Source organism: Coloeus monedula (assembly GCF_965178545.1).
Source record: "Coloeus monedula genome assembly, chromosome: 9".
Taxonomy (NCBI): Eukaryota; Metazoa; Chordata; class Aves; order Passeriformes; family Corvidae; genus Coloeus; species Coloeus monedula.
This window is the reverse complement of record NC_138789.1, coordinates 12,007,990-12,033,250: the sequence shown is the minus strand read 5'-3', so window position 1 is coordinate 12,033,250 and position 25,261 is coordinate 12,007,990. Positions and strand designations below refer to the sequence as shown.

Here is a 25,261-nt window from a genome sequence, read left to right as displayed (position 1 = left end):
GTTGAAGGGTGATAGTAACAGTGGTCACATAGTAGGATTTGCTACATATTGGGCTGGTTAGTGGAAAACCATGTGGGAAACATTACAATGACAGTTAATTAACAAGAGATTCCAGTCCAGTGGACTTAAAAGTTATTCCATAAATTACTAAATCATAGTTGATGGTGTGGGAGCTGGCTGGTGTAAAAGATTTGTTTTTGTCATTCCAGCTGCAAACAGTCTAAATCACTAATATTGACGGCTGAACCAAAGTAAGTGTATCTTTGCTGGTTTTTTCCCAATATGAACTGGCTTAGCAGGTTACTTCAGAATGCTTTTACTGGAATTATTCTTAGCTTATTTGCTGTATTCCCATGGGGACTGTGTAATTGTTCATTCGATCCTAGAGGGCTTTTTCAGCTTAAATGCTTCTATGGTTCTACAGTGATATGTCCTAACACCCGTGTTGAGCTATGCGTACAGAACGAAAGGCCCACAAGTGAATTTTCAAAGCGCCGAAGTAGGATAACAGCAAGGTGGTGCTGTGCTCAAGGACAAGAATACTTGTTTAAAAAGTGCGGGAAGTGTATGTTCAGAGAACTTTCCATTCTCAAATCTCGACAACAAATGTATTCCAGAACGAAATCTTGTATTGAATCAAGGTAATCGTGTGTAATGTGAAGCTGAGAGCGCAGCGGCGCTGGCCGCGTCCCGCGCTGTCCCTGCGGCGGCGCGGCCCCGGCGGAAAGGGCGGTGCGCGGCGGGGCGGCCCCAGCACGTACGTACCGCGCTCCGCGGGCCCTGCCGGGGGGCTCGGCCGCAGCGGCCGAAGCGGGCTGGCTTCGCCTGCGCGAGCCGTGGGGCTGCTGAGCGGGCTTCTGTGGGGAGCCGCTGCAAGGGACAGGGCCACTGCTATGCTTCCCTGTGACAGCCTTTAGTAGCTGCGGCTTCAGCAGCTGCGTCAGACGTCCCGCAAATTTATAAACTGTTGCAGGTGTGTTGGAGATGGCGGCTGGGCTTCACAGCTCAGGCTGTAACCCAGCAGAAGACAAGGTGACCCGAGTCCCGTGTTGGCCAAGACATCGGTAGGGCTCTGCAGAGAGACTTTGCTCTCAAAGTTCTCTTCATTGCAATCAATGTTGCTTTCTTCCACGTGGCCTCTTACAATTTTTCCGAATTTCCAAAGCATTCTGAAGCTCGAGCCTTCAGAATGCAGCGAGGATTTCAACATCCCTATTCTCTTATTATTGCTTGTATTGAAGGCAGAACAGGCATAAACCCATTTCAGGGAAACGAAAATCTACATTGAGTCTTTAAGCACTAGGCCTTGGAGCTAGTTAGGTCAAGGTATTATTCTTACTGCTTTGTGTAATTTAGTGCTTTGTGTATTTACTGCTGGAAGTGAAACTTGCCAATCTGATAGATGGCTTTGCTCATCAGAGAAGATCGATTTTTTTTTTTTTTTTTTTTTTTAAGGTCATTTTCTCTTAATGTATGTTCTTCCTATCAGGGCAAAAAAGCATTCCCTTATGAAAATGGAAGCACGCAGAGCAACTGCTTGTGGGTGAAATTTATCTGTATACTTTACTGAAGATCTACAAGTAAATAATTGTATTAAAGTTATTTTGTTCACAAGCAGAAAAGCAAGCTAAGTATACCATATGCTTACTTCTAAGTAACTGCCTGCTTGTGAAGAACAGTGATAGCTGATAGCAATGGGTGGCAGGTTCTATACTTTACAAACTGGTATATTTTGTGCCTAAATTTGTTCCAAAGAGTGCAGTTCCACTGCCTGAGAGATATGGATCATCCATATAAACTTATGTCTGGGTAGCTGTATCATAGCAGGTTGGAGTTTTTGGCAGTGCATTCCCGCGTGTATATGAAATTAGGAAAAGCACTGGTTTCCTTCATGTTGCAAACCTGAGGGCCCTTGTGTTCATACTTAAACCTTCACTGAGGTGTTTGGTTTCCCCTATGACAGGAATCTCTCTTTGCTCTCTGTTGTTTCTGTAAGATAGCTTTTTATAAAGAATAGATACTTAGAGGAAAGTAACAAGATTCTGTATTCTGTTATTTAAGGGAAGCATTACTTTAGCTTATTGTTTGCAGAAGTTCTTCTTGGAGGACTTATTTTTACCTCAGACTCTCTAAATCAACTTCTAAATGTGAAGAGTGCAAAATAAGGCTCTCAATAGAGTAAGGTAAACCTTGGTAGTTGTTTAGTTTCTGGTTTGTTATATGTTATTATACGTCTCTAGATAAGAAAGAAGAGAGGCAATTTTAATACAAGGATTGTCATCTGTATTTGTCCACAAGTAAATACAAATAGGATATGCGTTGGGAAATACAGCTCTTAGCCTAGCTAATCAGAAGGGAATGCAGCTGGTTTCAATCCTCTGGAAAGCTCCTTTTGCAGAACTCTGTACTTGGGCACTGAGAAGGAGATTTCTTGGTTATGGAGCTTCACAGCACTTTTAATGTCTGCATGCCATTGCTCATGTTCTTAGAAGGAAAATATCTCCACACAAATTGTACAGGTGTGCATCAGACATTTAGCATTTCTGGGTTTGAGTCACTATAATAATTTCTGTATCTGAGAGATCTTCCAAGTTTCAGGCTGTTGTTTGAATGAGAGATGTCATGCATATCATGAGTGACAGACTCGTGTATGTTACACCTCCACAGTATCTGAGGTTTCATAAGAAATCACAGTAAGAAATACGCTGCCTCTGCAAGATCTTGTCCAAATATGTTCAAGTTGTAGCAACACCAGTTTGAAAAAAAAGATGCCTCTCAAGGATAAATAGGAATGTAAAATATTATACATTAAAATAAGAAGCAAAATGTCCATTTCAGTCTATGTAAGTATTCCTTTGCCTTTTGGGGTAGTTTTTTGCTTTATACTAATAAAAACACAGCTGTTGCACTCTGGAGGCAGCCTGCATTAGACAACATCTGAATTTTAACTGCATGAAAACAAAGTTACTGTTCGTATGGGAGTTTTATATAGTTTAGCTAAAATCCAGTTCTCATACAAAATGACAAGTAAATAAATATGATGCCAGAGATGGGTGTTTACCTTTAAATGTGTATTTTCTAATGTGTACTTTACCCTCTTGCAGGAACATTGACAGTTAGTAAGAAGAGCACAACTGATCACAGAGCACTGGATGGGTATCTATTTTCTGCTGTTAATTGTAGGGCTTTGCTGGGGGCAGTACAACCCCAACACTCTGCCTGAGAGAACATCTATTGTGCATCTCTTTGAATGGCGCTGGCAGGATATTGCTCTGGAGTGTGAACGCTACTTAGCTCCTAATGGATTTGGAGGAGTTCAGGTACGTCTGTTCCTATCAGTAGGTAGTAAAATTGCTGCATAGATGATAATTTGTTTTTCACAGAAATTGTTCAGTTTGCCAAAGGACAGACACTGAGAAAGAAAAATAGAAATTGGTAATGGAAGTAGTAAATGCTGACAAATATGTTTTTCAGCTATCATCAAGTAAGCAGGAATTTATTTCATTGCTCCAAAGTGCATGTTTTGCACTCTGTGCTATTACATTTAGATGAATTATAATTGCACATCACTTGCTAAATCTTTTTTTTTTTACTGCTGTGAAGAGTAACCTATGTTTATCTGCTTGATATTATTTAAATCAAGGGAAACTCTGAAGAGCTAGATAAATGTAAAATGAAACTATGACTGAACAAAGGGCATCCAAAGAACCAAAAATGCTGAAGGTTTTAAATAATTAAGTACAAAAGGATGCTAATTGTGTTCACCCAAACTGGCAAGTTTCTTTCTGTAAAGCACGGTGTCACAGTAAGCCACTTGTTTGAGGAGACCCTTGTTTGCAGGAGCCTGGTGTGAGCAGGTGGAAGTGAACTGAACACAGGTTCTAGTGAAGGTGTCCCTGTGTGAGCCAGGTCTGTCTGAACAACAGAGACATGTTCCTGTGGAACCAGTACTGGCACTTGGGTGGGGTGGCATGGCAGGAGAACAGCCACCTATTAAACTATTTCAGTTTGCCTGTCAGATTGCTTAGGAAAAATTGGTGTGAAGTCTGCCTGTTTCTTGTAGCCCAAGAGATTGCAAGCTGGCCTGAGTGAGAACTTCTGCATAATTTTCAAATAATACATACTTTCTTTGCTACCTTCTTTCCAGGCACACAGACGAGATTGATTTTAAACTGATTTCTCAGACTGTGGTATATGCATCTATATCTTTTTAATCCATTCAGTGGCAGGGTCTCAGGAAGTTTTTTTCAGATGATGGCTTGCTGAGCTGATTAGGAAGGTGTGGCATCTAAGAAGATGCAGGGATCTTTCTGAGAAGTGGTGGGATCAGGTTGTTATGCCCAGAGACTTGGAGGTAGCAGCAAAAGCTTGTTGCCTAAAAAGTATCCTGAAAAGTCTGTAAAAGGAAGAGGTGTGATTCACCTTGAAACTTAGAAGAATTAGGTCAAGAATGCATTTATCCAAAACATTACAAAAATGGGAAGTTGGATCAGTTTTAAAGGCAGGATGTTTTGTCAGTTGTTATGCAGTCACTTCCTTCCTCTGCTGACCTAGTTGTTCAATTTCAGATACGTCTTTGAGGCCTGCAGTTGCTCGTAAAGATAATTAGGACACTCTGTCCATGGACCTAATTTTTAGTATATTTCTACCTGCTGAAGGCCAAGCCTAAGTCTTTTATTTCCAGCCTACTACAGTGTAAGCAGAGGATACTGAGGATCTAAGTGGGTTGTGTTCTTGCTCTAAAAATACTGCGCAAACAAATTAACCATTATCAGTATCCTGTTACCAAGTACCATTGTTTTATTCACAGATTTCACCTCCAAATGAAAATGTTATCGTTACTGACCCCCAGCAACCATGGTGGGAAAGATACCAACCTGTCAGCTACAAGCTGTGCACAAGATCTGGAAATGAAACTGAATTTAGAGACATGGTGACCAGGTGCAACAATGCTGGAGTAAGGGCTTTTAAAACCTTCTGGTGTTTACAATACGAGGATATAGACAGGCAGTGATTCTACCATTTTCAAAAATGGATGCAGTGTTATCTGCTTGTCTGTTGGGCTGCCTGTTTGATCACCGTTGCTGTATGCTAATAAAAAAAACCTGAATAAAATGCTGGGTGAAGCAAGCAAACAGAAATAGGGGGATAGGGCAGGAGGTATGGGACAGAGAACATCAGTTAGTGGTGCTGTGGGAAGTGGCTTTTTCAAATTGTTATGTGGATACTGTTCTCTAGGTGCACATTTATGTGGATGCAGTGATCAACCATATGTGTGGAGCTAATGCTGGGGCTGGTGACCATGCTACTTGTGGAAGCTATTTCAATGCAAAGACTGAAGATTTCCCAGCTGTGCCCTATTCTGGCTGGGACTTTAATGATCATAAATGTAAATCTAGAAGTGGAAACATTGAGAATTATCATGATATATCTCAGGTAAACCTATAACTATAGCTTTCATGTACATCTGTTCCTGTGCTGTGATTTCTTTGCTCTCATTTACTGTGAGACATTTTTTAAAAGGAAAAAAAAAACCTGATAAAAACCCACCCAAATTAGTAACAGAGGTTAGTGTTGCTGTCAGGAACACCACTTCTTAAAGGGATAGCTGTACTTGAGACAATGGCTCAATATCAGATTTAGATAAGTGTTCTTAGGTACTTAATGAAGACAATTTACAGCTCAACAAATCTATTTAGTGCGATAAAAAAAGGTAGAAGTTATTTGCCTTTAACTGTAATTTGGAATTTTTCTTTGGTCTCAGTTTCAGAAAAGAGGGCTAAATGCAATTTGTTAATGCAGCTGCTGTGTAAATGACTCTCCAAGGCAAAAATATGTATGGGGAACAAAGGCTACTGAAGGTTTTATTTGGCATTTGAATGCAGGCAAGAGCATTCAAAATGTATGTAGAACACTATATTAAGTCTATTAGGTGAAAAATGTTTCATTGCAGAATTTTTGCCCAGGTCCGGGACTGCCGCCTGGTGAGCCTGCTGGACCTGGCCCTGGAGAAGGACTATGTGCGCTCCAGGGTTGCGGAGTACATGAACCATCTCATTGACATCGGCGTCGCAGGATTCCGGATCGATGCTGCCAAGCACATGTGGCCTGGGGATGTCAAGGCGATTTTAGACAAGCTGAAAGATCTAAATACTCAATGGTTTCCTGAAGGAACTAAACCTTTCATTTACCAGGAGGTAATCTTTATTTTTTTAAATTTTACTTCACAAACATATTTCTTTCAGGCCCAGTATAGGCTCAGTCACACATGGAAGGCAATGGGCTGAGCCCAAGCAGATCTATAGAAGATTTAATAACCATAATCTACAAATATCTAATCTGCCTATAAATGGTAATTGATGTTCAAAATGTCCCACTTGTTTTGTACCTGGAAATTTTATTGAGATGAAATTGACTACATTGGAGTTAGTGTAAAAATTCTATTGGTTTAAAAAAGAGATTTCATTTCATGAATTTTAAATTCTGGATAATAAATTGCAATAGAATACATAAATGTTGATTTTGGTCTGAAAATTTATTTTCCAGTGGCATAACAACTGTTACTTGATATTCCGAATTTGTTCTACATTTAAATAATAAATTGGAACAAGCAGGTAATCCTTGATGTCAGTCAGCAGAAGCTAAACTTGCTGCACACATTTTATTAAATTAGTATCTTGCCTGAAAAGTCTAGGAAAATAGAAACATTCTTTAGCTCCATAGTGAAATGGCGCAGCCCAACTGCTGGAAGCAGAGGCGTTGATCACCATACAAAGTGTAAAGTTTGTACAGCCCAAGCCTTAATGATGGGTGAGTGATCAACTGGGGTAAGGTGATACAGGATGGAGATGGAAAAGAGGTTCACAGCTGGGCTGAGCTAAAAAGAAAACGTAGCCTACATACAGTATTTGGCTTTCTTGCAAAAATGTAATTAGATCAAGTATTGTCCCCTTGATAATCCAATGTGTAAAGCAATGTCTTTTATTTGTTTGATTTTTGTGTAGAAAAAAATGCTCTGTCTTTCTTGTACCAGGTAATTGACTTGGGTGGAGAGCCCATCAAAGGCAGCGAGTACTTTGGAAATGGCCGAGTGACAGAATTCAAATACAGTGCCAAACTGGGGACAGTGATCCGCAAGTGGGACGGAGAAAAGATGGCCTACTTAAAGTAAGGATGAAGATGCTGCAGCTTATGCAGGATTCACTGGCTACGACAATTGACAGGGTAGCTTCAAGTCTGTGTTTTTGTCTAGGAACTGGGGAGAAGGCTGGGGCTTTGTGCCTTCCGACAAAGCCCTGGTCTTTGTGGATAATCACGACAACCAGAGAGGGCACGGGGCCGGCGGAGCTTCTGTTCTGACCTTCTGGGATGCCAGGTAAGGGATTGCCTTGTCTGGGTGATACTTCCTGCTTTTGCTGGTTTGTCTGTCTGTTCTGTGGCAGGTTCCTCCTTCCACGTCTCATTTCTTGTTTGTCCAACAAACAGGCTCTATAAAATGGCAGTTGGTTTCATGCTTGCTCATCCATATGGGTTCACACGTGTGATGTCAAGTTTTCGCTGGCCAAGATATTTTGAAAATGGAAAGGTGAGCTTGTAATGCTGCAGATTCATCCATGGAGATGAAGGGTCAGACCAGGGCCAGAGAAACAGTCCAGTGCATCTCAGTTTGTTAAGGGATTTCCCTGTCCCACGTTGGATCTAGCTGGTGAAACTTTGATGCTCCCTCTAGCTTTGCTCTCCAGATGGTCTCTCTGCATTTTCAGTCAGAAGTTATAAACCTGTCTTTTTAATGACAGGACATCAATGACTGGGTTGGACCCCCAAGTAACTCGGATGGCTCCATAAAGTCTGTTACAATCAACGCGGACACAACCTGTGGCAACGGCTGGGTTTGTGAGCATCGCTGGCGTCAGATAAAGTAGGGCACTGGGGAGAAACAAGAAGTAAAAGCAGTTGCTTTTGCTTCCTGCTCCATGTGGCTTTAGAGCTGTTGCAGGTGCAGTGCCAGGCATTCCTTGTGTTTCCAGGAACATGGTTATCTTCCGTAATGTGGTGAATGGTGAGCCTTTCTCCAACTGGTGGGACAATGGCAGCAATCAAGTAGCTTTTGGCCGCGGTAATAAAGGCTTCATCATCTTCAATAATGATGACTGGTAAGTCAGTGGGAAATAAATTATAATTTATTATGGTTATAAATAAGTTATTATCTATGTATTAAAATAATCTAGTTAGTAGTGAAACCTTTTAAGGTGTTGCTAGGTCGAATAGATATTTGTAATGGATGCCTCAGTTGTTGACAATTTAAACTCAGCATTTTCCATTCTACCATAGAGACTCTTCACTCTTGGCAGTTAGGCCTTGTACCGTGGTTTTGCTATTTCCCTGAAATTCTGAAGTTCTTAAGTTGGCTGTGTCACGGAGCCTAGTCAGCCAGCAAAGCCTGAACTTTTAGAAGTGAGGGAAATTGTAAACTCGGGAAAATGTTCTAAATGTGACAGTTTTAGAAACTGTATTGCTATCTTTTACACAAGAATGAGATGATAAGAGAACGGGAGTATGTCAGGTCTGTAATAATTAGAAGTAGGTTGCGGTGATGAGCAGTTTGAAGGATGTAGTGATTGGATAGATTTCTGCAGTGTCCAGAGAAGTGCTAGAGGATAACTCCAGAATAACTTAATGTTTGAGAGGATCTCCAATATGATTTGCAGAGCGTTTTAGAGTCCTCATGATCCTTACTGCGCTTCATTCTTTTCCAAAGGTCCTTGAATGTATCTCTGCAGACTGGTCTACCTGCTGGCACTTACTGCGATGTCATTTCTGGGCAAAAGGAAGGTGACTTCTGTACAGCAGTTGAAGTTCATGTTGCTGCTGATGGCATGGCTAACTTCCTGATTGGGAATGAAGATGAAGACCCATTCATTGCCATTCACGTTGATGCTAAATTGTAACCAGATGTGTTGTGCATGTGTTGTTCTTTCTCCCATGTATCTTTGCTAACAGCAAACAGATGTGCAGAATGTCCTGGCTCTCAGGACTGCATGAACCGAGAGAGTAAAGGGTGTTAGCTCTAATACTAATGGAATAGTGAGCAGCTGCTGTACAGAGATGGGAGCTGGTGGTGCCAATGCAGATCTGGGAGTGGTGCTATACACCTGCGTGCATTTGTAAGTGCACTTTATTCAGTTAAAGTACTAATAAAAAATGAAAGGAGAAGATTGACATCACTTAATTTAGAAATGTGTTGCTCTGTGCCTAAGTGGTAATGTAGTTCTCTTTAGGGGCAAGCAGGACTGGGAATTAACAGGATGTCCAAAAACCAAGAAAGGACCCCTTTGTGCTGGAACATGGCACAATTCCAGTTGATATCAAGTTATAACTCAGTTAAAAATGTGTTTCTTCTGTCAGTCTGTAGCTTCTCTCTATGTGGTGAATAAAAAATGGCATTCAAATCAAGTTTATCCCATTTTTGTGATGAACCAAACATGGGGCCTGGGTCAGAGAAAGCTGGTCCGTGCCACTCAGTTATTCCAGCCTGTGGCATCATTCAAGCCTGTGTATTACCTGGTTCATAGTCAGCTTCTGCCTGTACAAATCAAACCTACACATCTTCCATTGTTACCCCAGTACTGGCTTGATCTCCACTGCTGATGCCTATAATGCACTCACCATTAGGATGGTGGGCACTCCCAGTTGTAGGAAAGGAATATGTGTGTTGAAACCTGCTGAAGCTCATTGCTAGCTTCAGAAAACTTTGGTTAGTTGTTAATTTTGTATAGTCTTTTGTGCTGAGCAATGTGTACACTCCTCCCCATGCTGTTCTGGCTAAACCAAGGAGGCATTCACACCCCTTTGACATCCTCTGGTGATGCACTCAAGTGCCACAGTTGTTTATCTGAAATAAAGGCCACCTGCCAGCCCTTTGTGCTGAATTCAAGTCAGCATTTTTTTGCAACCTGCTTGAACAGTCACAGCCTGCATAGCCTGTCGTGGGAGAGCTCCCAGTCCCCTTTGCCAGTGGCTTTGCCATCCATTGCGTTGGGCTATTGAGGATGAGTCCATCCCTATTCTTGGCTGACAGCAGTGTATTTTTCACTGGAAGATACATGCCATTGGAAACTGAAAGTCATGCAGTTCAGGTCATTCCATCACCACGGTGGCACTCCACAGGGAATGGTGATGTAAAAATTAACTGCAGGCACATTTGGTTGCTCTCAGTTATATTGAAGAATGAGGGGGTCTCTTTTCACTGAATTGGTAATCACAAGGTTCAATCACTCACTGGTTCCTTGCTGTTAGTGAGTAGGCAAGGTCATTTGCAGTAATTCACCATTTCATTGTAATAGTGGGAAAAAAAGCCTTTAGTAAGGTCTGTGATATGAAAATGAACAGGTGGAAAAATGGGACCTGCTTGTGTGTTTTGTCCTTGAAGACTAAATCTGGGAAAGAGAAGGATGCATGTGAAGTACTGGCATGGCTATTTTCCGAAAGAACACACCAGAGGCAGTTCAGGTGCGAAGTGCACTGATGTTTCTTTTCTCATGGAGTAGGTGTGACTTTTTTTAAATTTTTTTTTTTCTTCACAGCTATTCATCAAATGGCAGTGATTTTCTGGTCTTTGTATTCTCTTGGAGTATTGTTTTATTGTTGGTATGACTCAAGTTTATTCACGGAGGATTGTTGCTGAGACCTTGATCTTACAAATCAGTTCCAAGTGAAGACCTGAAATAATTTCATGAAGAAAAGTCAAAAGTCTTTTTTGAAGGAGAAAATTGTAGGAAAAGCAAGAAAGGACTTGGACAACAGCTCTTGCTTTCAAATTTAGTTGTATGTCAGGCAGCTAAAACTCATCTGCACTATCATTTGCATTTGATTTTGAGTTTTGTTCCTTGACTCAGATGAATCATTGGTCATTTTAAATGAGATGAAACCTTATGCAAAGTTCCTGCTGGAAAGGCAAATGCAGCTCTGATCACTTTCCATCAGGTAGAGCCACAGCTGCTCTGTATGACTGTGTTAAGAAAACCAGTAATAGTTCCTAGCAGGGCCTGGGCAGTGACACCAGAGAAACATCAGGTGGGAAAAGGTGTCAGTTTCTAGTCACCAGTGGGATTCACCTGGTGAAGACCTACAGTGTCTTGTGTGATAAATCTTATTACCGTTTAAGCGTGGTTGTTCAGGTACCTTGAGAGCAAGATGCCTCTGAATGCTGGCAAACTCATTCATTCTCCTAATGCTGTTAGATTTCCAGTCATCTTTCAATCACCTCCCACTCCTTTTACCTTCAAGAGACACCTTTGAGGGTCTATGTATTATGTTTTGGAATACTTTTGATAAAGTCTCTTTGTTTGCGTGATTGGAAAGAGAGCAGTTCTGGATTTGGGTGCAATGCTCACAGACCACTTGGTTTATCATGGTGTATAATCATTGAGAAAAGGTATTTTATTATCAGCTGTTGGGTAATCCAGGTGGAAAAACAAACCAAAGGAATGATACTGAGCTAGCTATCTAAATAATAACTGGTAGTGCTGATGTGAATTTTGACACTTGCTATAGGAACTTTGTAGCCTTGCAGGCACATAAATAGCCAGTAGAGAGACCACAGCCTTACACTGAAGGCACCATGCAAGTCCTCCTCGTCCTCCTTGCAGCTGCAGGGCTTTGCTGGGGGCAGTACAACCCCAACACTCTGCCTGAGAGAACATCTATTGTGCATCTCTTTGAATGGCGCTGGCAGGATATTGCTCTGGAGTGTGAACGCTACTTAGCTCCTAATGGATTTGGAGGAGTTCAGGTGAGTTGTTTCCTCACAGTTGTTTGAGTAGTAGGAGAATGGCACTGTAATATATGATTATTAAATAAAATGCCTGAGTTGGAGACACTCAGCTCCAAGTAAGTTTGCTGCTGAGGAGGGAGCATTGGAAGCAGTGACTGCTTTTAGAAGCAACCCTAACCCTGCAGGATCAATGAATGATGGTGTATCTCTAGCAGATCAGTTAGAAAGTAGCATGCTTTCCTCTGAAAGGCTTCCTCTGAAAGCTAAGTAGAAAGTAAAGCTCTTTACCTTGTTCTAAAGGATGTATGTGAGCATTGAGGTTTGGCATTCCTAAGGCTGTCATTATTACAGGTAAAAATAATTCCTGTGGCTTCAGCCTTTCTGTGTACCTGTCCTTGAAAGCAGACCCATGCTGCATCTGGGCAACCCATGGGAACAAACCAAAATGTCTTTCTTGCCAGTGTACAAGACAGACATCTCACAGACCTGAGCTTCTGCTGAGGGAGAGAGACTGGGTTGGGCACTAACCTGCCTCCTCTGAGGGCAGAGGTCTTGAGTGCAGATTTTGCCCTTAAAATGTTGAAATAAAACCATTTGATTTATTATCAAAGTACATAATTTCATCTGCAGGTTTCACCTCCAAATGAAAATATTGTCGTTACTAACCCGAACAGACCCTGGTGGGAAAGATACCAGCCCATTAGCTACAAACTCTGCACTCGATCAGGAAATGAACAGGAATTCAAAGATATGGTGACCAGATGCAACAGTGTTGGGGTAAGTGCCTTGAAAATCTGTGTCTGATACAGCAAGAAGTGCTGTATCAGCTGAGGGAAGGTGCTGCTATCCTCAAAGGAGGTGTAAACTGAGAAGAAACTGAAAGGGAAAAAATTCAACTTAATAGTGATGTGGTAAAGCCCTGGCTATCACTTCACGCTCACTAGAAAACATACTGAAATGCACATATTGCTGTTCCAGGTTCGTATCTATGTGGATGCTGTCGTCAACCATATGTGTGGGTCTGGAGGTGGTTCAGGCACACATTCTACCTGTGGAAGCTATTTTAATGCCGGAAACAGAGATTTTCCAGCTGTACCATACTCTGGCTGGGATTTCAATGATGGCAAATGTTACAGTGGAAGTGGAGAAATTGAAAATTATGGTGATATGTATCAGGTAACTTCCTCTGGCAAAATTTTCCTTTTTTTTTTTGACATGTTCTGTAAACCCTACAGTAAGATCATTCAAATGGTGTAGTGCCTCACAAAACCTGTGCGTAGTCACTTGACAAGTGAATGAGGTAGTGACCGTAGGTACAAGTGGTGCAAAATATTCTAAGTACTGAGGAATCAAGAACCTGTGTGCAGATGTTTGCTCCTGAACTGAGCCCAGAGTACTCAGCTCAGCCTGTGAGCTCATTTTTATCGCTTATAAACTCAGCTGATCATGGTAAGGAGCCGCCTTGGAAAATTGACAGCAGTGCAAGGTGGTGTCCTGGTTGCACAAATTACTGGTTTTTGTAGTTAGAATATGTAGCAGTTCTTTCTCAAGCTCTTCCTTCAGCCACTGTGCAACGACACATCATGATGTTTCTGCACTTGCACTGTTTCATGTGAGGTTGTCCTTCATTGGTTCAGGTGGCTCCTGCTATGGTAATCCCTATAACACACATCTCAAATCCTGGATTACAACAGGTTAAAGGTATTTCCATTGCAGTCTCCACTCCCAGTTCCTTTGGACTAGACCACCATGTTTAACACTGCAATGAACTCCTCTCCGTACCCCCGCTCTGGCTTGGACTTACCTGGAGACTGCAGTCCCTCAGGGTTGTACCTTCCCCAAGAGCAGCCATTTCTGTGAGCCACAGGCTCTTCAGGGCACACCTGCTGCTGGGTTTATCCACAGCCACAGTGGCTCTGAGGGGCAGCTGTTCCAGCACGGCCCTGTCCATGGGCCTCAGTGCCCTCAGAAACAGATCCGCTCCAGCACGGCCTCACCCATGGCCACCATCCCCGCAGAAAGCAAACCTGCCCCACACGGCCTCGCCCCTGGCTGCAGTCCCTGCAGGGTGTTCCTGCTCTGCTGTGGCTTTATCCATGGCCATGGCTTTGAGGCGCTCCAGCAGGGCCTCGTGAACAGCCACGGGTGCGTCAGGGTGTGCGTGCTGCAGCACGGCCCTGTCCTTGCGCCCGGCGCCGTCAGGGGTGCACCTGCTGTGGCACGGGCACAGCCACGGCCACAGACACTTTGAGATGCACCTGCTGTGGTGTGGACTTTCCCATGGCCACAAACCCTTCCAGATGTACCTGTTCCACCGTGGACTCACCCACAGGTCAGAGCCCCTCTGGCTCGAGTCCACACTGGAGTTGCAGCAGCGCAGGAACAGCAGCGCTGCCCCGGCCAGGTGCCAGCCCAGGCCATCGCCAGTGCCGGGATCAGAACGTCCCAGAGGGAGGGGATCAGCAGCACAGGCTGCAGCAAAGCAAAAAGCAGCCACTAATGAGCCCAAGACTCTAATGCACAGGGAGGCGAGTGAGCCCCATGGCAATCACAGGAGCCTGCCAGTTATTAGCCAAACAGCAGTAACAGTTAGGAATTCCATCTAGCACATTAACTGTAGCTGTTGTTAATTTGAACCCTTTGAGTCCCATGTTGGGCACCAAAGAGGACTTGCGGTTTAACTCAGCCAGCAGCTAAACACCACTCAGCCTCCTGCTTACAGTGGGATGGGGCAGAGAACGGGAAAAGTAAAACAGAAAACTCGTGGGTTGAGATAAAGACAGTTTAATGGGTAAAGAGAAAGCCACACACACGAACAAAGTAAAACAAGGAATTTATTCACAACTTCCTCTTGGAAGGCAGGTGTTCAGCTGTCTCCAGGACAGTAGAGCTTTATCATGTGCAGCGGTGACTTGTGAAGACAAACGCCTTCACTCTGGATATCACTCCCTTCCTTCTTCCCAATCCAATACAACCTCATTAACCACCACCCCACCTCCACCCCTCCTTTGGTGTAATACACAGATATTTTTATCTTTTCTGTGCACAGGTCCGGGACTGCCGCTTGGTCGGCCTTCTGGATCTGGCCCTGGAGAAGGACTATGTGCGCTCCAAGGTTGCAGAGTACATGAACCATCTCATTGACATTGGTGTAGCAGGCTTCCGGATCGATGCTGCCAAGCACATGTGGCCTGGGGACATAAGAGCATTTCTGGACAAGCTGAAAGATCTAAATACTCAATGGTTTCCTGCAGGAACTAAACCTTTCATTTACCAGGAGGTAATCTCCACGTTTTCTCCTTTATGTTTGTCTTTGTCTTTTGTATCTCTTTTGCCTCCTTCTTCAGAGGAACAACAATACATTTTCATCCAATTTATCCCAGAAGGAGCTCACAATTTACTTAGAGCAGCCCTGCAGACATAGGTAGTTTTAATTTTTAAAAATGCCTCCAAAACAGATCGTCAGTCAAATTTACCTTTCCTTTTTTCAGTAATGTTTTTACATGTATCCCTCATGTCTTGTACTGACTTTGTGTTGATCTGCACAGCACAAATACTTAAATACCTTTTCTCCATGTAAAGCAAGAACTCGTGTTGAGTACGGTACCTGGCATTTATGGTCTTTGTGAGACAAGAAGGGATACAGGTTTTCTTTCTTGTACCAGGTAATTGACTTGGGTGGAGAGCCCATCAAAGGCAGCGAGTACTTTGGAAATGGCCGAGTGACAGAATTCAAATACAGTGCCAAACTGGGGACAGTGATCCGCAAGTGGGACGGAGAAAAGATGGCCTACTTAAAGTAAGGATGAAGATGCTGCAACTTATGCAGGATTCACTGGCTACGACAATTGACAGGGTAGCTTCAAGTCTGTGTTTTTGTCTAGGAACTGGGGAGAAGGCTGGGGCTTTGTGCCTTCCGACAAAGCCCTGGTCTTTGTGGATAATCACGACAACCAGAGAGGGCACGGGGCCGGCGGAGCTTCTGTTCTGACCTTCTGGGATGCCAGGTAAGGGATTGCCTTGTCTGGGTGATACTTCCTGCTTTTGCTGGTTTGTCTGTCTGTTCTGTGGCAGGTTCCTCCTTCCACGTCTCATTTCTTGTTTGTCCAACAAACAGGCTCTATAAAATGGCAGTTGGTTTCATGCTTGCTCATCCATATGGGTTCACACGTGTGATGTCAAGTTTTCGCTGGCCAAGATATTTTGAAAATGGAAAGGTGAGCTTGTAATGCTGCAGATTCATCCATGGAGATGAAGGGTCAGACCAGGGCCAGAGAAACAGTCCAGTGCATCTCAGTTTGTTAAGGGATTTCCCTGTCCCACGTTGGATCTAGCTGGTGAAACTTTGATGCTCCCTCTAGCTTTGCTCTCCAGATGGTCTCTCTGCATTTTCAGTCAGAAGTTATAAACCTGTCTTTTTAATGACAGGACATCAATGACTGGGTTGGACCCCCAAGTAACTCGGATGGCTCCATAAAGTCTGTTACAATCAACGCGGACACAACCTGCGGCAACGGCTGGGTTTGTGAGCATCGCTGGCGTCAGATAAAGTAGGGCACTGGGGAGAAACAAGAAGTAAAAGCAGTTGCTTTTGCTTCCTGCTCCATGTGGCTTTAGAGCTGTTGCAGGTGCAGTGCCAGGCATTCCTTGTGTTTCCAGGAACATGGTTATCTTCCGTAATGTGGTGAATGGTGAGCCTTTCTCCAACTGGTGGGACAATGGCAGCAATCAAGTAGCTTTTGGCCGCGGTAATAAAGGCTTCATCATCTTCAATAATGATGACTGGTAAGTCAGTGGCAGAAAGAGTGTTCCCAGAGAGAACAATAGCATCCCTCATGTGCAATCCAACATGAGTTATTTGAGTGCATGCTGGATCCAGAGAGCTAAAATGGGAGTGTAGGAGGGGTAGGATCAGAAAGCTCATGCTTTACAATGCCCTTCAAATAGGGGAGTAACATCAGGTTCAAAAATATTACACACAATTTGAAATACCTGTTTTGAAAACAATGTATGCATGGTGTTTATTTCTCATAGGAATATGAACGTCTATGTGCAAACTGGACTGCCTGCTGGTACCTACTGTGATGTTATTTCTGGACAAAAGGAGGACAACAAATGTACTGGAAAGCAGGTTTTTGTTTCTCAGGATGGAATGGCAAATTTCCAGATTAATACCGATGCTGAAGATCCATTTATTGCAATTCATGTTGATGCCAAATTATAATTTGGGAGAAATGTCTTCCTCTGTTTGGTCTGTGTATTACTGTTCCCCCATATGTTATTCCCTGGTCTTTGAGCATTCTCTATCTAGAGAATAATAAATGACATTCCAATTGCAGAGTAATGTTTTTCCCTTAATGAATTAGATGTAACTTTATCCCTTCATAACTAGTGGCAATGTAGTGATAGGTTTTAAGACAATGCAGCATTCCAGTTCCCATGCAACAAAAACACTGGAGAAAATAAAAAAAAGAAAAAGAATCCAAGCCAGCACCTGGCTAAGATAAAATGCAGTATTTCCAGGGCTGATCCGTGCACACACACTTGTATCCCAGAGTGGCCACCTTGTGGGCTGTCAGCAACGAGCAGTGCCTACATACAGAGTTTATCCCTTTCTTATGACAAACCAAACCTGGGCTCTGGGTCACTGAAGGAAGCTGGGCTGTGCCAATCAGTTATTCCAGCCTGTGGCATCAGTGAAACCAGCAGGTTACTTGGTTCACAGCCAGCTTGTGCCTGGACAAACCAAAACTGCATCTCTTTCATCGCTTGCCCCGGTGGTTTGAGGCAAGCAAACGCTCCCTGTGCGGGTGCTGCAGGTGCCTGAGAACGCACTGTGTATCCAGGCATTACTTACACCTTGTGCCACTGGCTGAGGCATGGCAGAATCCTGCCCCTGCTGTGGTAGGCTCCCTTATTTTGTAGTATTGCAAAGATAAAAACAGAGCACAGGTTTGGCAGCTTTCCCAAATCTCTTGTCAGCTATGAGAAAATGCTGAGGTAAAAGCAATTGTGTGGGCCTCGCTTTAAGTCAGAGTCTCTGCTAGGCCAAAAGTCTTGACTGCATCCTGGTCTGGAGAGAAAAATGGAAGGAGGTTGCTCCAATTTGAGGTCAAGGTGTACTTTTAAGGGCTATTTCCCTTTTGTGGTGTTGGGGGGCAGATATTGGCTCTCAGTGTGCCCAAGAGCTCCGAGTGTCTGTCAGGGCAGCCATGGTGTGGGAAGAGTCTCCCTGGCCCAGCACTGGACCTCCCAGCTGTCTCCCTTGCTGGCTGTGGCCAGCACCTCCTGGATCCATCCACTCAGCCTCTGGATCCACTCAGAGAGGTGCCAAAGATCCGGAGGGTCGTGAGGCAGGGCGTTCATAGCCTTTGCAAATCTGTTATTTGCCCACAGGGGAAGGTCAGGGAGTCCTCAGGCCCCTCTGAAGTTGATAGGCACTGTCTTAAGCCCTGAATTCAGCTCTAACCCTCAGAAACTGGGATTCCATACTAGCTGTTATTCAGACATTGCCCAATCCCAAGTGGAATAATCAGTTCACACTTCAGATTGCAAATCCACCCCCAAGCCCCACAGCTTTTGTGGCAAATAATTGAAACAACACACACTGATCTGAGGTGTCCATAAATCAACAGGCGGTGCTGAATATGGAGAAGATTGTCTGTGCCTGTGAACATATGTGGATCCATTTTCCAAGGATGCTGGAGTGCAATGAGTGCTTTGCTTAATGTAGATTCACATAGCTCTGCATTTCACAGTGGCATTAAATAGAACATAGAGAAAAAGAAATCTTGAAACACTTGCTTTAGGTGTAAATAAAACTCTGTGGGCCAAATGTTCACTGCTTTGAAAGGACCTAACATGCATTCAGACCTTGTTTTTTGTTCCTTTTCCTTCAGGATTTTGGCACATTGCCTTATAATTTGAGCACAAAGACAGTGAAGAAAACAACAGTGTCATCCAGAGCAACACCAGGCCCTTCAGATAACTCACTAAACCCAGAGTTACAATCAACATTACTGCTGATCTCCAAGTTTTCAAGAAAAGGTTAGTACTAGGAAATGTTTAACTTTTTTTTTATAATTTCCATTGCTACTCTTTTGTGTGTAAAGTGGTGACACTAAGGCCTTAAATTTTTTATACCAGTAATCAATGAAAAATTGAAATTATGTTATGAAATTTATCAAATTTAAAGCAAGATATTTTCTAGGACACAACAGGATGGTACAACAGATCTGCTGAAGTGTAAAATTTTAGAATTTTGTGGCACGATGCAATATTTCATTTTCTGTTACAAGTAGTGCTCACTTTCATTGGCCAAACAGTGAGCTTAGCTGTGTAACTAACCTGATTCTATAAATGCATGATAAATTTACAAATTTTAATTTTTTGGGTCTTATCCACAGTTATGGACAGAATCCAAGCAACTTGCTCAGTGTTTTATTATTTACTGCTTGCTATTTATTAAAGAACCCTTGCATAGAAGTGGAAAGTTACCTCAGTTTTTTACAGTTGAACTGTGGGATATGTTCCCTGTCTGGGAGATATTACAGCTTAACAGATGTCTCCCAGATGGTTCTCTGATCCAGTCATACACAGAAGTCAGGTCAGCAGCTTCGGAAATAAAATTCAACTCACAGGAAATACTTATAGTTGATTCAGCATGCACCAATATGACCTTTATTAGTGTTGAAGGAAAAAGAAGAGAAAAAGTTTACATACTTAGAATAGAAAGCTTTTGGTAAAAATATCAGAGAAATTCTTAGTTTGGCATTCCTAGGGCTTACCCAAAGTTTAAAAAAAATAAAAAAGGTTTAATAGACTTAGAATAATGAACTTTCTGGTAAAAATATTAATGAAACTTTTGGTTTGCTATTCCTGAGGCCTACTCAAAGTAAAACAAATTGGACACAAAATACATAATCTTTCACATACCCTAAGTGCCTGCCCATGGTTACCCAGCTATATCTCTAAAAGCCATTCAAGCCATTTGGAGTTCTGACAAACAATGCCCTGTTATTTCTAACATTTAATGGCCAAAGAATCACTTCATGAGTGGAAGCAAAGGCTTGCAACATGAGTAGAACATATGATCTATCTGCTCAACTTTGGTGGAAAACAGAAACAACTACCAAGAGACAAATGACATTAGCATGGAATAATTTTTATCTCAGAACAGCCCTGTCTGCATTTTAACATGTAGACACCTGCTTTAGGCACTCTGCAAACCCTGCATTCAACATGACAATAAATATTAATGTTCATAGATACCTATTTGAGGCATTATTGGCAAAGACTGACTTCATGATCTCTAAAGCCAATGCAGGAAAAAAAGCTATTAAAAAGTGGTCTCTGTTATACATCTCTTCTGGGGCAGGGAAACAGCAGCATCTCAGGCACATGTTAAAGGAAGTGAAAGAATCCTGCTCTTGGTGGGGTTAGCTCGCAGCCAGACCAGCAAGCAGAAACCCCATGTGGTGGGACGGTAGGAGCACTCGGCTGGCACAGGGAACACAGCAGAGCATGTATGCTTGTAATGTTCACAAAGAGGCCACAAAAGAAAACAGATGACTAAAACTTGCACTTGTATGCGGTTTCAGTTACTAGTGCCATCTTTATGTCAGTGTCATTTAATATATGCTCCATTTTTTTAGGATGCTTTGAAGTATTCTTGCTGCACACCAAATTCATTTTAAATTGGCTGGTGTGGTACTTATTAGTACCAAATGTAAAAATTAGTTCTAATATGGATTTTCATATCCTGAATGTGGATGGTACATTCTAAAGGCATTACAGGATGCCAAGGTCACTGTGCTCATGTCTTCTCGGTGTCAGAGCCCTCAAGGCACCAATAGGCTTTAAGGGCCCTGACCAGCCTCAGCTGAAGCCTCCATTCACACCCCTTGTCCATGGGCCCAGGAGCTGTTTTTAAGCTGGGCCTTTGGCCTTCAGTGGCCTGGGAGGAGTACTGGTCTAGTTTAGTGCTGGTCATACCTGCACTTGGCTACTGTGCTCCTTGATTCGGGCCTTGACTTGAGACTTCACCTGGGACTATTGCAGTGCTATGGATCTGCCTGGCAGCTCCTGGAACTGATCCTGGTGTGTGTGGGCTGAATCTGTCCCTCCATCTCAGAGCTGTATCATCAGTGAACTTGTCCTGTGATGTGGGCTCTTAGTTGGATGTGGTGGCTGTCTCTGGAGGTTTCCTGCTCACCTTGCTCAGGTGCTGTGGGGCTGTGCCCTGGCTGCTCTGTTTTGCTCAGCTCCCACCATGCCTTTCCTGATGGCCAAAGATGCTGCCACTGAGGCTTACTCTGCTTGTTCTTAATCTTCAGTTTATCTTCTCATTATGCAGTGGTAATTAATATTTATTAGATTTTATTTGTATTTTTCTGTTCTAGATTTTCTATTCCTTTATCTCTTCAGGCTTCCAGTTGATTTTGCCCTTCCTTTCAAACCCTTCTTTTCAGGTTCTCACTAGATCTCCTAGTTCTGGATCTCACTCCTCTCTCAAATTCCCCCGTCTCCTTCCTCTAGGAAATCCATGACAGTTGTCTTCAGTAGAACTACTTCTTGCCTATCCTTGATGAATGAAGATTTATGACTTGATCTGTCCCTAAATCAAGCACTTCTTCAGGCAGCTTCCTCACAAAATACATCAGAAGAATTTTACAGAAAGTGAAAGGGAGAGAAAAATCTCAGGAGTTATAAGAGAAGTAATAATTTATTATATACTCTTAGTGAAATCCAAGAAAGGTCACTGCACTTAGAGGATTGAGGAAGAGTGAGGGATTGGGTGTGGATTAAAATGCCAAGCCCTCCCTTAAACCGAAACTTAGGTGTACAAATCCCGAGCTCTTCCTCTTTAAAATATTTATGTAAAATTTCTCTTACCAAAATTATTGCTGAATTAACAGAAAGGAAAATGCCAGCATGGTTTGGTTTGGTTTGGTTTGGCTTATTTCTGGGCTAAAGATCTGGAACGAGTAGTAAGTTAGAAGAATGTTCTGCAGTAAATGCAGTGTTTGACAGATGTGCTTTTTTCAGAGCAGATGAGAAGTTTCCTCTACTGACTAAAGCTTCTACAGAGTGTAAATAAGGATCTGCTACTTGGTTCCTTCCATCAGGGTGTACAAACCAGAAACATTACTAGGAGATTTCATGAAACCCATGCAGGCTTTGTGGTGTATTTTCCACACTGATGAACCGATTTACCAACAAAAGGGCTAGGTGTGGAAAAAAGAAAAATAAAACCCACAAAACCAACCAAACAATCAAAATAATAAAAACAACTCACAAAAACCAACACCAAAAAATGAGGCAAAAGGAAAAAAACCATTACACCAACAGGAAAAGAAACACTGCAAACCAAATCCCCCAACAGCACTTGACTATGGCCACACAGGGACAGTGGGGCTGTGCCTCAGCACAGCTCTTGAAAGTAGCAACAAAGCAGCTTCCTCTTATTCCTGTTAGACTGGCAAGCAGCAGCTCTCTCATGAAGGAAATAATTTATTCATTTTTGCATCTTTCTGGTGCAAGTGTTTTGCTGAACCTGAGACTGGGGTTTGTTTGTTTTTTTGTTTTTTTTTCCCCCACTAGGTGAAGCAATTGAGAGTGTCAGGTACTGGTTCAGTACAAATTCTTCTATGACAGGAATCAAACCACAGCAGTCAATGTTTTTACATTTCCAAATCTTCCCTTTGCCATTCTGATTGTTAAAAGCTTTTTGTGGCCTTCTGACTGCCATGTTCCCAAGGCTGTGTTCAACAGCGCCTTGTTTCCATTTGTTTCACCATTTCATTTCACTGCTACATCCCTATAGCAGATGCAAAGGCTACTTTAGTAATTAAAAAGGCAGTACTTCTTCCTCCTAAATTAAGGAAGTAAGAGTAGGAAATTCCAGTGATCCCCTAGACAGAGTATGCCATCTGCGCATTGTCCTTTGATGTACAGTAAATTTAAATTGCAGCTTTCCTGGTGGCTTTCTGATCTGAACTATACTGAATGCTTAGACTTCAATCCAGCCAGTAATTAATGGGAAGCTTCCAGCTTGCTCCTGAAGGGCTCTGCTTGAGCCAGAGTGCTCAGCCCCAGGCCCGTGGAAGCTTTTGGCAAAGGGAGCAGTTTGTATGTAACACTCACTGCAGCTACTGGGATTCTGTGAAATTCCACGGAGCAGCCTTGCCTAAGGTAGCCTGGTCTGACAAGTATTTATAGGAAAAAAAGTTTTACTAAGATGATGACATTTCACTTACACACCTCTTTCTGATCATTCTGGAAGCACACAGATGAAGACAATGCCATGCTTCACCGTGTAGATTTTATTAAAACTGCACTACAAAAATAACCGCTCTAAATGTACAAACAACTTTGTTAGCCCCACATTTTTTTAGCTAGAAAAAGAATGTTTGTCTTGAGGGGTTAACTAATACTTAAATATCATAATATAAATATAAAAATAATTTGTTTTGTAAAAGCTAGGGAAAAAAATAAGTGGACTTATGAGAGCGTGCACTTGAAAGCCTTTCAAAGCAGACATGCTCTTATTCAGTAGAACCAGAATAATAACACGCTAGATAAAAACTCTAATTAGGGTACAACAAGCAGGTCCTAGGGGAAAATAAAGCCATTTATAGTTGTGTCTTAAATGAAGCAGAGCTGCAAAGTAAATTTTATAGACACTTTGCACTGGAAAGAATTTAGCCACTAGTATACCCTTATGTTTTGCTGTTTGGCTTAAAATAGTGTCCTCTCATTCTCTTATCCTTCTCCTTTTAAATAAGACCTGACTCCAATCTCTAGGCTGGCCTTGGCACAATATATTAAGTGTAGATGTACACATCAGATATTAATGATTGTTTGAGCTCTTCTATTTAGTGGATGAAGTCCACTTCATTCCCATATGAAATTGGTTATCCTTTTCTGTGATTTACACAAAGCCTTAGTGATAAGTGAGCTGCTGTAATTCAAGTCAATAAATCTCCAGAAGACTTGTTTAAAGTTATCAAAGAAAATTCTTTTTGCAGCAGAGAAGCTTCTTCCCACCTATGAAATTCTGCCAGAGGAGAAGTAGATGTAGATGTAGATGTAGATGTAGATGTAGATGTAGGTGTAGAAGAAGACTAGCATTAAAAGATAGAGTTGAAACACAGAGAAAGAAGAAAAAAAAGCCACTCAAATAAAACAGGAGTCTGTTACAACATACAGCTCCTCAGAGTTTGGGAAATATATAGCTTTATATAAATGGAAATTATGGTGATGAAGCCTCTTGTATCAACCTTAGTCCTTACAGTTGTGTACACATAGTTTTAAGAGCAGAATAAGTCCAGGTAGATATTCTTACTGCTGATCTTACCAATACAGAATAAATACGCAGTACCTGGATATCAGTGGGACTGTTGGTGAGACAAGGGTCCAAATTGCCTGGTCATGGGGTAGAAGAAGAAAAACAAGTGGCTTTGCTGTGAGTCTCTTAGAAGCCAAGGCTGGCCTCTGGTTACATCTGAAGAAAGCCAGAAGATCTTCTGTTGTGCTGCCCCATTAGAATATGTTACTGCAGGGACACTGCAGCTGTGTTGGCATGTGCCAGACATTTGGGGTCCCTAGCACTGGCATCCCAGTGGCACAGCATTTTCAGCAACTTTTAAGGGCATTTTAAACTTCAGGTACTTGTTGCCTATATAAGTATACATTGTCTTTTATTGGAAGGCAGTATTAGGTGTTTTTGAAGGTGACAAGAAGCTTACACCTGGAACTAAAATGAGTATTATCCTATGTATTCAGCAAAACTATTGCAACCTGGTGATTTTATACAAGCCTGCCTCAAAGTAAATTAGTGAAAACATTTAAAATGAGAGTCAGCACAGTTATGTGGCAGGAGCTCAGTTTCAGTATAATTGTTAATGAGTTTGCAAAAATGAAGCTTACTTTTAAAATGAATGTGAATTATCCCTCACCTCAGAGCCTGCTGTGGATAGAACAATGTCCCAGTGAAGTTGGAATTGCAGTGCCATGTAGGCATTTCCTGATCAGACCCCAGTGTGAGTGGCAGATGCCATTTCAGTGAGGGAAAAACAGGCTTTATGTACTCCTTACCTCTCAGAGAGTGTAATTTCCTTGCTTACATATTGAAAATAAGATCCAGATCTCTGACGGGCAGAAGTGTGGTACATGAATGTCTGAAAGTGGGAAAGGCTGATGTTAAGCTAGTTCCAAAGTTCTCTTCTGCTGCAACTGACTGGCCCTGACCTAGCTTGCAAGCTGTTCTGGATTGTATAACCTGTTTTCATTCCTTCTCTGGTTTTGACATATGGGGATCACCTGAATGGAGCTGTACCTCTAGCATTTCTGTACAGAAGGTAGCGAGTTGAGTATGTTTCCTTTGTCTGCTGCAATCAATTTAGCCTCATAGTATGAACATTTCTGATAGGAAGATGGAAGAATTGCTGCAGAAACTAGAAAGTGTTTGTAGGACTTCATAGAAAC

General features: G+C 42.4%; 2 protein-coding genes across 6 annotated transcripts; both read left to right on the top strand.

Annotated features, from left to right (window-relative positions):
- The first annotated feature begins 567 nt into the window (after positions 1-567).
- LOC309576121 (pancreatic alpha-amylase-like) lies at positions 568-10,154 on the top strand. 5 transcript variants are annotated; one of them, XM_082287155.1, is made up of 11 exons: positions 568-641; positions 3,105-3,320; positions 4,811-4,957; positions 5,239-5,436; positions 5,967-6,197; positions 7,034-7,167; positions 7,253-7,375; positions 7,486-7,585; positions 7,797-7,918; positions 8,028-8,153; positions 8,759-10,150. In XM_082287155.1, exons 2-11 carry the CDS (start codon positions 3,153-3,155, stop codon positions 8,946-8,948), a joined length of 1,539 nt encoding a protein of 512 aa, XP_082143281.1. In that variant the 5' UTR covers positions 568-641; positions 3,105-3,152; the 3' UTR covers positions 8,949-10,150. The 5 variants fall into 5 exon arrangements, with proteins under 5 accessions (XP_082143281.1, XP_082143280.1, XP_082143279.1 ...); XM_082287154.1 differs by lacking the exon at positions 568-641 and adding an exon at positions 733-757; XM_082287153.1 differs by lacking the exon at positions 568-641 and adding an exon at positions 769-973.
- Positions 10,155-10,283: 129 nt separating this feature from the next.
- Positions 10,284-17,045, top strand: LOC309576010 (pancreatic alpha-amylase). Its single transcript, XM_082286926.1, has 10 exons — positions 10,284-11,791; positions 12,404-12,550; positions 12,752-12,949; positions 14,823-15,053; positions 15,439-15,572; positions 15,658-15,780; positions 15,891-15,990; positions 16,202-16,323; positions 16,433-16,558; positions 16,808-17,045. The coding sequence occupies exons 1-10, from the start codon at positions 11,621-11,623 to the stop codon at positions 16,995-16,997; spliced, it is 1,542 nt and encodes a 513-aa protein (XP_082143052.1). The 5' UTR covers positions 10,284-11,620; the 3' UTR covers positions 16,998-17,045.
- The last annotated feature ends 8,216 nt before the right edge of the window (positions 17,046-25,261 follow it).